Raw genomic sequence first — 17,404 nt, 5'->3', positions numbered from 1 at the left:
TAGTGTTAGCATTCTCAAGATTTCACTGTCCATTTGCCCTGGAAACAGATTCCAGTATTATTATGGAGGGATACAATTGCCTGCAAGAACCATATATCAACAACTTATAATTCGGTTACTGTTTGAAAGAACTTCACGTAAATGCAGCATTTTTTCTAGTGCTACTGTCATTATGTGTATTGCATAAATTCACTATTCATTTAGATTATGTTTCTCTTATATGGCTGGTGAAATTTAAAACTTGGAAGCGATTATTGCATGTTGGATAAAACATTGCAGGGATACGACTTTTTTTTTATTGATCATAGATAAGACCAGCAAGAACGAAACAGACAAACTGCCTTGGCTAATGATGTAAACTTGTCTTTTAACTGAAGACCCACATTTTGAACACAGTGTAACTGGAAACAGCAGCAGCAGTGACTGTTAATCATACATTTGATTTGCAGTCGGTGCACAGAGATTTCCACAGGACTTTACGGTGGTTGAGATTTACATTAGCTGACATACACGAACCTCCATATTGGCAACTGTGTGTGGCCATGACAAAGAGATCTTAGAATGTAGAATTAATTTAGAAACAAAAGTTCAAGCGTTAAGACTTAGTGTGCTGTGACATATGCTTAGACTATCGAAGTAACTCAGCACTGGCTAAACTGTTACTTAGCATATTTTTTATGGAATTGCTAAATTTCGAATTCACTTTAACAAAGTGACAAACTAAAACCATGTCACTGACGAACCTTGTTTAGCATGAGTGAGTCCGGTATAAAATGTAATAAAGGTCGAGTCATAAGACAGCAAGAGTACTTCATTGAAAGACATCTCTTTATCTGAGAAAAAAAGGAGGAGCAACGTGACTGCTTTGGTAGTTGAACAAAGTGTCAGAGTTGTATATTCAAGACTGCTTCACTTAATAGTTATTATTTAGTTTATTTAGTGATTTTATACTTAATAATTATTTAGTTTTCATAACCAGAGCGTTAAAAGTTAATACTATAAAAGTAATAATTATGAGAAGTTTGTTATGTAACTTTGTACGCATCATACGTTACCTACGCTGTTTGACTGTTGTGCTAGGCTTAAGTAATATTATTCACGTTATCTTATTGGAGTCTTCCAAGTGTTTCTATTTATTTGTGATACTGTTGCTGCTAGAAGGCTTAATTGATTTAGATTTTTCTGTTGGTAGTTATAAATGCGTGCAGGTACAAATGCACTTCAGAACAGCTTAATAGTAAGGAGCGAAAAATGTTTCAACCTTCCTAGATCATCTTCTTAACAAAATTCAAAAGAAAACAACCATAACGTCCATACTGGACGAAAACAACAACAGTTAGTAATGTATTGTGAAAAAAAATATTATATTCAGTAGTGCTTTTAAAGGTGAACAGTATATAAATAGTAAAGAACTCCACATTGCAGAAGCGGTATGTGTGTGGACTTGCAACTCTAAAACAGGGTTTCGATACCCACGGTGGGCAAAACACAGATAGCCATCGCGTAACTTTGTGTTATTTTGCATGACATGGCCAGGTGGTTAAGGCGCTTGATCTGTAATCTGAGGGTCGCGGATTCAAATCCCCTTCACACCAAACATGCTCGCCCTTTCAGCCGTGGGCGTGTTATAATATAACAGTCAATCTGCTATTCTTTGGTAAAATAATCCAACAGTTGGCGGTGCCTTCTCTCTAGTCTTATACTGCTAAATTAGGGACGGCTAGTGCAGATAGCTCTCGTGTAGCTTTGCGCGAAATTAAAAAACAAAAACAAACAAATTGTGCTAAGTTTGAAACGACACCAGCACTTTGATAAACATCTACACATTAACATGCGAGTACCTCGCTGGTACAGCGGTAAGTTTTCGGATCTACAATGCTAAAATCAGGGGTTTGATTTCCCTCGGTGGACTCAGAAGATAGCCCGATGAGGCTTTGCTATAAGAAAACACACACACGTTAACATGTCATATGAGAAAAATTATATTTTTAAAAACAAAAGTTATACATTTTTTAAACACACTGGTTAAGTTGTTTTAGAGCACTGAAGGAATGTTAAGCACAAGACTACATAATGTGCTCTGCTCACTGCGTTTATCGAAACCGATTTTTAGCATTAGAAAAAAACATCAGACTTATCATTAAGTAATGGGGGTGTAAGTATTTAGTAATTGTAGAATGTGTTGAATATCATATATCCAAAGATGTCACTACATTATAACAAGCTAGCTACAGAACCGTATGTACAGAAATATGGTATAGTAACTGTTTCATACAACATTATCTTACAACGTAGCATACTACAAAGCAGCACTGCATATACCATCGATCCAATTTGCAATATTAGAAGTCTAATTTAAAAATCTGCATTTTTGTTTTCTATGTTTTGCTTTATTTCCCAGAATTATGATGTTGATTTTTGATGATGGAAAACAAGAGAAAAGAAACAAACGTAAACCTGATTTCCTAGTGAAAATCTGTCTTTATTATATTTTACGTAAAGTTTTTACAAATTCAGTAGTGGTCCCTTAACTCTTTCGTTATCATGTGGATCATTCCTCGGAAACTCACTGGGTTCAATATCATTAAGATCAGAAATTTTAGTATTTGATGTTTTAGAATAGCGTAGAATATCATTTTAAGTACTTAATAATACTTTAAGAATAGTATTGAACCTTGTTGAAACATTAACTTTATCAATATCAGTACCAGGTATAAAAAAATCCCCGTTTTCAATTGCACGGAGCTCTGAAATTTCTGTGATCTGCTTACCACGGGTATCAAAACCCGGTTTCTATTGTTGTAAGTTCGCAGACAAACCGTTGAGTCACTGAGGGGCTTATCTCGTCTTAAACTCATCAAATGCATTTCAAAAGCAATCTGTATTAGTGTAGAGATACGAAATAAGCTCGATGCATTAAAATTTAAGTTTTCAGTATAAGCAGAATTACCTTTGTAAAATTCATCATATAATACATATACAGCTTGTTTTGTTTTGTTTTGTTTTCGTTTATTGGATTTCATCGTTTGGGATGTCGAACAATTCTGTTCTTCTTGGGCCCGGCATGGCCAAGCATGTTAAGGCGTTCGACTCGTAATCCGAGGGTCGAGGGCTCGAATTCCGATCGTACCAAACATGTCTGCCCTTTCAGCCATGGGGGCATTATAACGTGACGGTCAATCCCACTATTTGTTGGTAAAAGAGTAGCCCAAGAGTTGGCGGTGAGTGGTGGTGTCTAGCTGCCTTCCCTCTAGTCTTACACTACTAAATTAGTGACGACTAGCGTAGATAGCCCTCGAGTAGCTTTGTGCGGAATTCAAAAAAACAAACTGTTCTTCTTGCCCACGGTGGACCACTGACGACGTGCTTAAAATTTTCGAATTGTTCTTTGAGTTTCTATCACGTGTGTGTAACTCTGATGTTTCTTAAGTGGGTTATTGGGCAATGACTTTTTGGAACTGGATAGCTTTTTCATCACTAGTGTTTTATCTCGGTGTCCGACATGATCGGTTTCGTGGTTGCGGGTTCGAATCCGCGTCACATCGAACATTTCCCCCTTTCTGCCGTTGGGGCGTTATAAGTGACGGCTAATCCCAGTATTCGTTGGCAAAAGAGTAGACCAGGAGTATGAGGTAGGTGCTGCTTTTCATCTATCGCTGCTAAAAGGGGGAAGACAAATAGCTTGTGTGTAACTTTGCGCAATTTTAAGGATTTAGGTCTAAATACAGAACTGTAATTTATGACTTGTTTCCTTCCAACACATATTGCATTTCGAAGCTTGGATTTATTAACATTAATAAAATCCATTGTGTTTGCACAAATTCAGAACCTACTTTTCCTGGTGGCTGAATCATGAACCTCAATTTCTTCAGGCCATACGTTATATTATGTATTTCTCTTCAAACACTATCATAAATACCTAACACTTTCTTGCTTACTAATTCCTCTAAATTTCAGACCAGACTCTGCAATAACCTTTTGTAGTCTAATTGTTTGTCTGTTATTTTCCACAAAGCTACACAAAGGGCTATCTGTGATCTGCCCACCACAGGTATCAAAACCGGGTTCTAGCATTATAAGTCTGCAGACATACCGCTGTGCCATTAGAGGGGGTTTTTGTAGTCTTATTTAAAATCTCTTCCCCATCTTTCACTTGTTGTTCATTAATTTTTGTTTTAATCTCACTTCTGTCTCTTACAGGTGACATCCTAAAAATACTTAACGTGGCTTGATGTGCCTAAAATTAAAACAAAAGTCTAGAAACTGCATATGGTAAGCCTAGTACTTTCTGATACTCTTCTACAAAAACCTGGTGTTTTCAGTTACATATACAATATGATGATAAAGTTTAACTCTGTAAATAAACCTACTAATTTTGAGAAATGCTTTAAGTGATTTAAAACTAAATCCTTAGAAAGCTTGTAATTAGCTGAGAATTAGAAAATCCAGAAATCGTTGATGTTTTCTTTTAAAATCGTTGCTTTCATCAATAGTTTGATAATCATGTTAAGACCTAAAAATCCCCACACATTTAAAAACAATGCTTAACCTGGTCTATAAAACAATTCCAAAACTTTGAAAGGTGTTCAAAAATAGGGATTCTGGTTCTTATTAGCATAAAGAGATGAACTGATCGCATTAAACACAGAAAATTCCCACCCTTTCTGCTTATTGTATTTGAATAGATTATCACTTATAGCTAGAGCTATTGCATTACATCAGGATATTTGAACGTAGATAACATGTAATAAATAGGCATTGAAGTATACCGTGGTTAATAATAAGTTAGTAATGCGTGACAACCACACCAAGAGAATAGACTTCAACGAATCAAAAGCCAGTGCTTCGGATATCAATCAACTGAATAGATTATTAAAACAGTTACAAGCGAAAAATAAGATAAGCCACACGTGTACATGTATGTGAGTGTACTTAATATCAACTTCCAATAAGAGCAAGTTCCCATTTAGAGTGAAACTAACAATTAATCTAATGATGAGTACAACTAATTAAATATACTTTTCTCACTTTCTTGCTCATAAAGATCGCAAAGTTTCATCTATTGAGTATTCTCCTGCAAACGACATTTTTAGCAAAATGGTTAAGATACATTAGTAGGAGTGACTTAGCTGCCGTGAGATATTACTGGATTTAGGCTAAAAATGGTAAAAGTTGTTTACCAGCTTAAATCTTAGCTTCATAAAATATGTAACTGGAACAACAATCAATTTCCCTGAACTAAAAGTTTTAATAAAAAATCAGTCAACCTGTTTTTGTATTTTAGTTATCAACTACAGCATTAGTGAAAACATTTGGATATATGTACTTAGTCCAAACGCGAAGATCAACAGAAATCAAAACTACTGTTTTTGAAAGGATTAATGCTAGCAATGGATGTATTACAACGCCATGTTGTCATCAATAGTTGACTAATCCGTTTTAATTGACATCATGGAAAAAACAAATATCTATTGAAACAACTTTTCAGTGATGATGCACGTATCAAAAGATATAGTATAGTGTACGAACAGTACCTAAATTTTCACTTGGTTACTTACTAGTATTCTAAAGATCTTTTTCACATAAACTTGTATCAATATTCAGTATGAGGTTCTGCCAGTACTCAGAAAATAACTTACAGATGCATCACAAACTAGCAACAATTTCTAATCATTCCGGTTATTAATGTTCCAGACATTAGTAACATCAGCTGTTTTACGATCACGAGTCTATCAAAAAATGTCTTGTAGACATCCTACTACGAAACACTGTTAATATTCTAGACATTACCTATAATGATATCGGCTATCGTCCACACGTGTCTATCATATTATGTTTTGTTTATATCCTACTGTGCCCTACCACTAAATAGTTCAGAAAGCATGAAATACACTTTCCTCTTGGTTGTAGATTTATTAATCAACCAGGTGTTCTAATTACTAGTTAGGTGGTAAAGTATAGTCATAATTATAACGAGGTTGATCTCAAGCATCTTCTTAATTAATTGGGTTGACATCATATAACACTGAATTCTCGCTGTCTTTGACCCATCAATTTCTTAAACCTCTGACTTAACTAGTGAAATGACATACGACTTTAGGTCGTAAAAAATGTACAGTAACTTTTGCATGACATAAGACTACTACAGCTCATAAGTTCAGTAGACTGAGGTGTCTAAAAACAAGGTAAGAGCCAGTCCAGCTGAAACCAGGCTGCTTCCAAAGTCACATCTAGTATTCTCTTTTGAACAACTTTCACCCCCTTTATGTTAAAACATCTGTTCTGTTATAAAAAGAAATAAATTTAGTAGACTAACACAATATTGTCCAATATTAACTTTAAAATTTCATTTCTACAAACAAGCGGCCCGGCATGGCCAGGTGGGTTAAGGCGTTCGACTCGTGATCTGAGGGTCGCGGGTTCAAATCCCGGTCGCACCAAACATGCTCGCCCTTTCAGCTGTGGGGGCGTATAACGTGATGGTCAATCCCATTATTCGTTGGAAATAGACTTGGCGGTGGGTGGTGATGACTGGCTGCCTTCCCTCTAGTCTTACACTGCTAAATTAGGGACGGCTAACGCAGATAGCTCTCATGTAGCTGTGCGCGAAATTCCAAAACAAACAAACAAATTACATTTATCTAGACACTTTCTTTTCGTACTCACTACAAAATATAAAAGTAGGATATAAATTAAAATTTACTTACCGAAGTGACAAGAAATATCGTAACTGAGATACCAAAACTTAAAGAGAGTGAAATGATTACAAAGCATTCAACCATCAGTTGGGTGTCTTTGCCATTAATAAGTTTACACTCGATCAAAGTGTGACTACCGCTGAACTTAAAGTGTCAATAGTGTCACTAGCCCACTGTTTCTTGACCACAGGTTGCTAGACTAGTGCCAGGCCTTCACATTCACCTTGCCCTTCATTGGATTTAATAGAAACAATTAAACAGCTATAGATAAATAAACTGATAGGATTCACATATGAATCATAATATTTTTTCTTGTACTACCACTTTAGTGGGCTATGACAATTTAGGGAGGTGGTGTGCTGTTCCATCGTATCGAAAATGTTCAAAAACGTTTCACTAGCCATTGTACAGCGTAATTCAATAGAGAGGTAAGTGGCATGAGTTAGTAATGTTAAGAGGAGTATATTTTTCATTATAAAACAAATTCTGAAGATGATTAGACTTTGATCGGAACACTTATATTTCTTTAATTCTTAAAACCTAGATAGTAAGGTTTTTTTGTTATTTCAGACATACAAGTTTTTTTTTTCTGTAACAAGTACAAGGGATATATCTAGAGTTTCAGTTTCATGAAAAAGAATTAAAGGAAGAAAAAATATTTTAGTTGAAACTTTAACATTTAGATATAATTTATGGTGATATTACTTTTAGTGTCACATATATAATTTTGGCATTTAAGAAACTAACCAAAAATACAATTAAAATGGATTATGCAAAATTCAGGTGTATGTCATTCCAAGTTGTTAGTTAGGTGTATAGCACAGCAGTTCCTACACTTGAAATAAATTCTTTTGAATAGCTATTATAAATTTTCACCATTTTTTGGAACCTAACAAAAATCAGTGCACGACTTAATGTGCAAGTTTTTTCCACTAAATGTGGATTATCACAATAATTTGTCTGGACAATATATATACATTCTGATTTCTTAAGATATTATTAGTTATTTAATAAAACCGTACAAGACTGATACTTCTAGCACCTATTCCAAGGAAGAGCAAGCCAGTCTAGTCCAATACCAAACTCAGAAGTACTGTGTATGGTAGTTGAGCAAACAACTATAGTTATTAGACATGCACATTTTTTTTGTTTGAATACCATTACACGTTATAATTGCTTTACAATTAAATGTATATTTTTAACATTAAAATGTAAATAAACATTTTCTTCCAATTGGTTACATAAGTCTTGAAAGATAGTTACTCAAATTTAACCTTTCTTTTTCCATGGGCACTTTTAAGATTTTTGTAAATACAGCTGAATTTGTATACCCAAGAGGAATTTTCAGTAGGGGAATGAACTACTCATTCACGATTAATTAATTTACTGTATTGAAGATAACACAGTATAAGAGGGAACCTTTAAAAAATAAATTATTGTATCAGAAACAAAATTTAACATAAAAAAACTGAAATCAAACTAAATAAAGAAGTTAATAAAAATGTTAAATTAAATGAGGAGAAATAGTCTTAGAGGGACTGGTGTGCCCAAGCACATATTTAAAAGGTAAAACAATATTTTCAAGGAACACCACATAGAAAGATCTGTAAAGCACACCAGCCCAGTTGTGTATACAGTGAGAATATAATAGCAAGTTTTGTGCCACAATCAAGTAGTGACAACATCATTGCATATATTCTGTAACACAAAAAAAAAAGACTAAAAATAGTAAAACAATAAGAGTGATTTTCACGACATGGTCCACAAAGACTTTTGTTTTGACATACTATAATGTAAATTACAACATAAAGGTAGAGAATTTAAAAGAGAAATGGAAACTAAAGTAGCTTTGGTAGACCTGTCATCCAGCTTATTTTCAAGAACAGCAATATTATTAGGAATTCATAAACAAATAATATGTAAAGCATTGTAAGTTGGATGACATATGGATGTTAAGGGATCATTTGGTACTTTAAGTCTGCTCTTGTATACCATACATTGAGAAGAGTAAAATTTTACACCCATTCATTGATGATTTATTTTTCAAGTAATTATACGTTTCCCTCCTAAATTCCTGTTAAATTCTGGCCTCTACCCTTGCCATTCACAAATCGCTCCATAAGTCTGTCACCCTGTTAGAGAAATAAAACTGTAGATTACCTTGTATTTTTTGATATCTTAAATTTCTTTCCTGTTTTTATATTATCTTTAAAATGTAACACAAATAAATTAGAGGCATTAAAGCAATTGAATTTAATAATCTTCTATTTATTTCTTTTGTTAATCAGTTAAGCTATCTGGATAACTTTGGTTGGTAATAGAATTGTTTTAATATTTTGTTGTTCTGTGAGAGAAACTAATGATTTACTCAGTAAACTTAAACATTTCATTACAGGCAATAAGAAGATTTATCAAGTATTTATACGTATGATTTGCTCTTATTTTATTAACATAAATATTTCAATTATGTTGTTACTATATGAACATTATTATGCTGTTATTCAACTAATTACAATATAATGTTTTTTGTCATATAAAAAAGTAGTTATTATTCTAAAGTGATAATTTAATACACATTTACGTTTTAATTATATATTATAATGTGTATTCATAGATTGTTGTTCTTTTTGAGCAATCTGAGTTTTCAATCAAATTTCCACAGCAGCTCCAGTGACGATGTCCAGGATGACCACTATGACCATGACCACACCCTTGATAGCCACCTGGAAAAAGAGGATTCTAAAGTAGATGTATCTTACTTGAGACAAAGAACAGTATAGAGAAAAGTGTCATTCTACAAACTTTGAAATATGTTCAAGTAAAAATATAGCACAAATATTTTATAAAAACGAAAGTGAATGTAATATTAGTACACCTAAGAATTCCTATAACTAAGTTAACTAGGAATACTATCACAAGTAACAACATCCTTATCAATAAATAGGAAATACCAATTCTAACATTAACATACTAACAAATGAACAAACAATTAATTTTGTATTGGTAAAATAATATATTACCAACAAATGAAGAACAGTGGTACAGGTAATGATGTTCTTCTAAACAAACAGAGAGAGGGACACTTCACTGAAAAAAAATCTTCAATAGAAATAACAGATGTTAACATATAATCTCCCAGAGGATCAGGGATATGTTTACAGAGATACAGATCTAAAATTCGGGGTTCAGTTATCTGCAGTGAACAGACTGCAGATAAGCCATTGTGTAGCTTCATATGAAAAACAATAAATGTTCAAAATAGAGTTCAGTTGAAGAAATCAGAATGACTTATATTAAATACCAAACATAACAACACCCATAGAAAAAACAACAACAATGTACATAAAAGATCAAGCATTAACCTCCCATCTATATATACCAGTACAGATAGATCATTTTTCTGGAAAACACAGAATCAAAATTATGTTGATACACAGACCAACAAAATTTACATTCTAGAAATGTATGATAATAGAAATAAATGCTATAAAATGCTAACAAAGTACAGATAAAAATGCTGAGAAAGCTGACTAAAAACATAAGGAACTATTAGAATATGCAAATTAATAACTGTCATAATTCTGAACCAATGGGCATTGAACGATTGGTTAACATAGGCACATAACCTACAGTCTGGAAATACTAAATTATAACTTTTTTTTTTTCACACCAGTATTTTTCAACTGAATTTTTTTTTATATTAATATAACTCATAAATTTTAAGAGAAACATGTTTAACACACTTATTCCAAAGTGGTAATACCATATTATTTATTTGTTATTTTATTTTCTTCTTTACTTTGGAAAGCAATCACCTTCCCACAACTGTCTGCAAGCAGAGGAGGGTGATATAGATGTGGAATGTTGTGGGTTTGAATACCCACATCTCACCCTCCTAATTTCTGTCTATTCCTTTGATTATTTTATCATTTAATAATTCTTTACATGAGACTGACAAAAAAGAGGTTAAGACTGATAGACGGTGTATCCCCACCGTAATTTGGGTCCCACTACATCAGTAACCTTCAAAACCTACAATGGTACATTTTATATCCCACATTATAGCCTGTACCTTGGGGAAATTTTTTAGTAGTGTAGCAGCTTTGTTTTTTGTTTGGGCTTGTTTTTGTTTATAACAAATTATATACATACACACACATATATATATATATATATATTTTTTTTTTTTTTTTTTTTCTGGGCAAAATTACAGATTTTTCAGACCTGCCCATATGTGCCTATGACACTAAATATATCAGACTTTCTTGGTAATTCTATTTTATTAAAAGTACATGAGGATGTTACCTATGTAATAAAAACTTGAGACCACATTTTATTTCACCCTGTGGTACTTCAGACAAATATCTTTAAATACTGCAACCAGACAGTAGACAAAATATTGAATCTATATTTATAAAGTAAATATAATTAGGTTTTTGAAGGAACCAGTCCGCACATCACAATTATTCCTCATTAATTTTTCTAGTTTTCTCTGCAGATTTGCAATACTTAATAATTATTAATTATATTAATATAATAATTAATAAATAATCAGTATGTACAACCTCGTATCTAATAATTTATTAAAAAGGCATCTGCCAGGTGTTAGATTAGCTCCAAATCTCTCCAAAACTTTAACACCTTTGGTGTACAATTTAAAAATCCCATTAAGAATACGTGAACCACAGATTTAACAAACTTAATGAATGTTTCATTATTAACTTCGCTGACGAAAACGAGAAAAGTTTCATATGTATTTATTTATTGATGTAATAAATTCCAGTAATGTTTAGCCCTGACTAAACTAAAGCAAAAACAACAAACGCACACAAGATACACTGTTAAATTATTTCTACTGAATATAGATCATTCTTAATAACGGCTAGAGTACTGTTCTAACTTTGAAACAAGTGGGCTTGTAAATTGCAGAGTCGGCTGTTATAATTCTTTTCTATTGTTCCAGAAATTCTGTCTTTAAAAAAGTACCATTGCAAATATGGATACTAATCGACCTTGAATCGGTCTTTACTAGTTAATCCGCTAACTTAACACCGTTTATATTAATCTTCTCTATCCAAACAACTCTCGAACTAGTTATTTCTTTCACCATCAAACTTAAGAAATCTCCGTTCACGACACTTTATCAAAAGCTTTATAAACACTAAATTATACCACATCCATTTTATACCCAAGCCCGGGGTAAACGTAAACTTTCAAAGAAATCCAGCAAATTCTCAAGACATGATCTTTCCTTTCTAAATTTATGCTGCTCTGTGATCGAAACTTGTTTTGTTTTTGAATTTCGCTATCTGTGCTAGCCGTCCCTAATTTAGTACTGTAAGACTAGACGAAAGGCAGCTAGTCATCACCACCCACCGGCAACTCTTGGGCTACTCTTTTACCAACGAATAGGGGGATTAATCGTCACGTTATAACGTCCCCACGGCTGAAAGGGCGAGCATATTTGGGGCAACGGGGATGCGAACCCGCGACTCTCAGATTACGAGTTGCACGCCTTAACACGCTTGGCCATGCCGGGCCATGATCAAAACTCGTATAAATGCTGTTAAGAAATTCTTTAATTATAGTCATCGTAATCACTAAAGAAAGGCTTAAGTTAGTTACTAGTTTTTTGAACACTGTTTTTATCAATTTGTTAGTGACAGATCCACAGTCTTCAGGCACGCCTCAAATACATTAATTTAGTTAATTATTAACAGATAAAACAGCACAGAGCGACTAATCAAAACTATGTTAAAATATACCAACAATTTACCTACCTGAGTGTGAAGTCTTGGAAAAAGGTATGTGCTTACAGCGAACCTAACGTGTTTCAGAATGCAAATAATCTGTTTGGAGACGTTACGTGAACTAAACTATATTATACTAGAATTATGTTTTAATTAGTTTGAGTGGTGACAGCTTCTTGGGGCTTAAGCCTTAAAATCTCTATGCTGGGCAAGTTCTGGGAGGAGTTAAGTTTCATAATTTTTCCCCTGACTTCTTGGCTTTCTTTTCAACTTATCTGAATCTTTCAGGCCCATGACCATCATGTTAAACAACGTACATAATAGAGGTGTCGCTAGGTGCTTAAAATTGTCGAGGTTTGGGGCCTTGTCGGTATGACACCAATTATGGTTTTCTGTTCTGAATTTACACGAAACCTACTGGGATTTCGGGGCACTGTTAAATAGAATTGGAATATGTGCCCTGTGTGCCAGCACTTAAATGCGCATCTGTCAGTGAAGTACACCTTTTTTGGAAATTAAATCACTTAATGATTCAGCGATAATCTTGATGGCTTATGCGAGAAAAATTGTTTTATATACTCATGGTTGACAAAGCGTAGATAGTCAGCCCACTGTGTAGTTTTGCAAGATTGTTATACACCGTATTCTTTCTTGATACTAGTGTATTTTAATACATAAGCAACCATATAATTTGTAATAACAATTATTACATACAATGAGTTATATACAAAAATTTTGCAAACTTACAAAAAATATTGAGTCTTCAATGTGATTCGGAACTTCCCTGGGATCACGATGAGTGAATTAATTTCGAGTTTATGTCGGCACAATTTACTTAACGGGGAGCTAGCTAGCTCTTCGCTGACTGCACTTAATTTTTCACAGCTAAAGTTATATAATGTTTTCCTAAAGATACTAACATCCAATGCTAATCCGTTGAAGTTAAACGGTTTGTAATGTTCGAAATCTGTAAACGATCCTGGTCAAATATCTGTAGTTTCCCGATTAATAAGCGTTTATCGCAGTTATAGCTTCCGAGGTATATAGTATACAAATTGTATACAGCAAACCAATAATATATACCAGGGGTCAGCAATCTCTTACCGCACAGGGGCCAGAGGCCATGTCTGTGAGAAGATGGAGGGCCATATTAAGTTACAAACATGAATTCATTTTTAGGGCCACCACGGGCTTGTTGGATGTGATATTTCGTTTGGGGACTTAGGGCCGGATGATTTCGGCTGGCGGGCCGTAGGTTGCAAACCCTTGATATATACTGTCTCTTGGCGCATAGCGTTGGTTAATTTTATAAGCGTGATGCAAGCTTCTACAAATTTCAGTCTGCACAACAATACTGGCTTTTTACATACACATATACATTGTTGATTATTACACTCGATAAACTTCTACAACTAATGAATAGAGGAGAATTTCGCAACACAGGTTTAAGAGTATCAGTTACGTACTTTCCAAATATAAATTTAGCTTAAACAAAGTCGATCTTAAAATAAATATGTAATTCTAAATCCGTTACACATTCCCCTGAAATCCAACTATTAACTCATATGACTCAGCTATATTAAAATGACTTTGAATATCTAAATATGCAAGCCATGTAAAAACAAACCACAGTCGGTATAAATTCATGTTGAAATGGAATCTATCAGAATTAAATTTATAAATTGTTTGGTAATTTGTAGTTATTGTGATACCGTCGAAAACCGATCGATTTTGAGAAAGGTATGCACAGTACTTTCTGACACAAGATATTCATAAGCTCAGGTCTTAAAGATGTGTTCAGATTGGGATTTAGAACTTGCATGATTGAGGGTATCGTTTGTACTTACTGGCATTGGAAAACAAAGAGGTACTTATCAACTTGGGAAAACAAGAGCAGAATCGAATGCAGGGACTTGGTTTGTAATGATGTGATAAAGCTATGATTTTTTTAAAATATAACATATATAATCATCTGCACTTAAACACAAATAATTTTGAGCTATGTGAAACTGGGATATAATGTTCAGAACTTTTCAGATAAACATTGCAGCTTTTTCCATAAAACAAATCTAGTGGATAAACAACCACCATCATATAATTATTATTAAACTAAAAAACAAACAAACAATGCATCCAGAGGCACAGCGGTATGTCTGCGGACTCGCACCGCAAGAAACGGCGTTTCGATTTCCATGATGGGCAAAGCCCAGCAAGCCCATTGTGTTTAGTTCCCAACGAACAAACACAATATCAGCTTGTTTGTTCATTAGCCGAAGTTAATTTTCTAATCCAATTATAACAAATATATTGACTAACTATTACGCATGACTTCCTGTCTACCTCCTTTTAAACACATTACTGAATTTATACATAGAAATCTTCCTTGAAACAACTCGTAACTTATTGTCTTCCATGTTAGCAAAACAATTTTTTTTTATCTCGTACACTTTGAGTTTTTGTTTTTTCCTACCCAACATACCTGGGATTTTCCCGTTACAAGCACAACGGGCGTCTCGTGAACCTCCACTTGAACAAAAGGAACAACAGTGATATAGACCAGAGTGCCTTTTTCCAGGCGGATAAACAATCAGCGGAAACGGACTTCCCTAGGAAGAACAAGGAATATATCTGTACTCACTGTAGTTAATGGGTTTAATGGAAATAATCGGATTTTTTATTTGTATTATCCATGGTTCAGTTTATCAAATGTGTATGTTCTATTTTATTTTCGTATTTTTTAAACTAAAATGTGTACTTAAGTAAAATATCACGTTTTACTTGTTAACGTATTTGGGTGTTAATACTTGGATTTAACCAGTTATTGTTATTATTACAGCACGTCTATACAGTGTTTGGGATCGGCGATCACGTCCGTATACAAGTTAAATACGTATTGTGGTGTTTGTATTGAATTAATAACTAATTCAATAAACTGAAGTCATTTTATTATTAAAATAAATACATATTTCGCATAAGTGGTTATAATTATTAAATTATTACACTGTTTTGAGATCGACTGTGGGATTGTCTGAATAGATGAGAATTCCAACAAATTGATTCACTGTTTTATTGAAATATTCGTATGCATGATTTTTTTACTTATGTTAATGGCACTATGTAATTAAATTTGATATATTTAAAGATTTGGTGCTTAGTAAGAACACGTACACAATGTACGATAACAATACAGGGAGCAAATGACTTTAGCTTTGAAGCCACTTTCGTCTTCTATATATATTTTTATGTTATAGGATGGGGGTATGGGGCATGATGATTAGGCCAGTCGAGTCACAATCTCCGGATCGATGATTCGAGCTTCCGTCACGGAACATGCCCTTACAACCACGGAGACTTTAAAATGTTACGTTCAATCCAATTAGTCTTTAGATAAAAAAAGTAGTCCAAGAAGTAGTGCTGAGTAGTTTTGACTAACTGCTTTCCTTCTAGTCTGGGCCCCACATGGTCAGGTGATTAGGGTGTTTAAACTCGTAATAGGAGTGTCGCAGATTCGAATCCCCGTCACACCAAATATGATCGTCCTTTCAGCCCTGGGAACGTTATTACCCTGCGGTCAATCCTACTATTCGTTGGTAAAAGAGTAGCCTCAGAGTTGGCAATGGGTGGTGATGACAAGCTGCCTTCCTTCTAGTCTTACACTGCTAGATTAGGGACAGAAGGCGCAGATAGCCCTCTTATAGCTTTGCACGAAATTCAAAACAAATCAGACCAGTCCATCCATATTATGATTCTAATTAAAGAATTTCCACCAAAGGAATCTTTTCTTAATCCACTGGATTATGTTATTGTTTCATCCTCTTTACGTGCTTTTCATAAACCGTTAATATGAACAAACAACTTTCAAAAGCCCAAAAACGCAGAACTTTATAAAAGCTGTTAATAGTAGAGCAACAACGTAAGTTCCTGTTCATACTCGGATGCGAATTTAGACCGGTTTTACACCGGTTCACGTGAACCAGTCAGAAAAAATATAACTGCATCGATTATAAACATTTCAAAGGTTTTGTATCCATTTATTTTTAATAAAGTGCTAATTCGACCATAGTGAGTTCCTAAAATCAATACTGAACCAGTGTTTAGTTTCATGTTGTAGCCTCTTCTTACCTGTAATCCAAGAATATTGAATAGCCATCTGTAAAAAGATGTCGATCCTCTGTTTCTTAGCAACAAGCTCAAGCGATGAGAATATAATAACTTTATCTACAATAGGTAACTAAAGAATCAGCAAGGCAGGCAGTTCCTCGGACAAAACTGGCAAGACGCAGAAAACATTTCATTACATTACACCTGCAGGGTAATTTGGTCTTCCAGTCATATTAAACTGAAATTAAACCGTAAAACCTTTTTTAAAAAAACATACTGGTTTATTTATTAGCTGAATAGACTCGAAAAAAATCGTGTTGTATTATTAGTAAATTTTGTGACTTGGGCCTAGATCAAAACTTTGACCCCCTCTACCCCGCTACTCACAAACTTCAATTCAAAATAGACAGGTATTTTTCTGAACATTTTAAAAGGCTTCTAACAAAAAACAAAAAAAAGAAATAGATAAACCGCTGTTAAGTACAGATTTCTGATTCTCGATTATTTAGTGGGCCAAAATTTTGATTTGGTCTGGCTTTTAGGCTACGCTGTACTTTTGTTGGGAGTTCTTTATTTAAATGGAAGCACAAAACTTTTAGCACATTTATTTTAAATGTGTTACCTAAATATGCTTGAAAAACATTCGTGGGTTGAAGATATATGGGACATTTTATACAGCTGTAGATATTTAGTGAATCAGTCAAGCAACAAGACTATATCCCCCCTTCAAACTTGTAAGTTGTGGAGCAAATGGCATATTGATTTGATGGAGTCTTTCCTTTTTGGCATTGAGGTCCTACAAAGATGCCATTTTCGTGAAATACAGTGGTGTCATCATGTTAAATTGACCGTACG

The 17,404-nt window shown here is 34.0% G+C and overlaps 2 protein-coding genes across 14 annotated transcripts in view; one reads left to right on the top strand and one right to left on the bottom strand.

The window, feature by feature from the left end:
• Window positions 1-9,966, top strand: part of LOC143252233 (uncharacterized) — a 42,787-nt gene extending 32,821 nt beyond the window's left edge. For 4 of the 11 annotated variants that reach the window (XM_076504063.1, XM_076504052.1, XM_076504060.1 and 1 more), the window contains 2 exons: window positions 7,028-7,126; window positions 9,361-9,966. In XM_076504063.1, coding sequence (XP_076360178.1) covers window positions 7,028-7,098 — 71 coding nt within the window. In that variant the 3' untranslated portion in view covers window positions 7,099-7,126; window positions 9,361-9,966. Of the gene's footprint in view, window positions 1-4,200; window positions 4,273-7,027; window positions 7,127-9,360 lie in introns of all 11 variants that reach the window. The other 7 variants (XM_076504062.1, XM_076504056.1, XM_076504057.1 and 4 more) reach the window with 3 other exon arrangements.
• The window catches only part of LOC143252232 (E3 ubiquitin-protein ligase TRIM45-like), a 31,322-nt gene continuing 22,863 nt past the window's right edge, over window positions 8,946-17,404 (bottom strand). For all 3 annotated transcript variants that reach the window (XM_076504051.1, XM_076504049.1, XM_076504050.1), the window contains 2 exons: window positions 14,928-15,054; window positions 8,946-9,421 (listed from right to left, as the gene is read on the bottom strand). In XM_076504051.1, the coding sequence (XP_076360166.1) occupies window positions 9,294-9,421; window positions 14,928-15,054 (255 nt within the window). In that variant the 3' untranslated portion in view covers window positions 8,946-9,293. The remainder of the gene's footprint in view (window positions 9,422-14,927; window positions 15,055-17,404) is intronic.

Source organism: Tachypleus tridentatus, chromosome 6, assembly GCF_004210375.1.
Source record: "Tachypleus tridentatus isolate NWPU-2018 chromosome 6, ASM421037v1, whole genome shotgun sequence".
Classification (NCBI taxonomy): Eukaryota; Metazoa; Arthropoda; class Merostomata; order Xiphosura; family Limulidae; genus Tachypleus; species Tachypleus tridentatus.
This window is presented reverse-complemented; position numbering and strand designations above follow the sequence as displayed.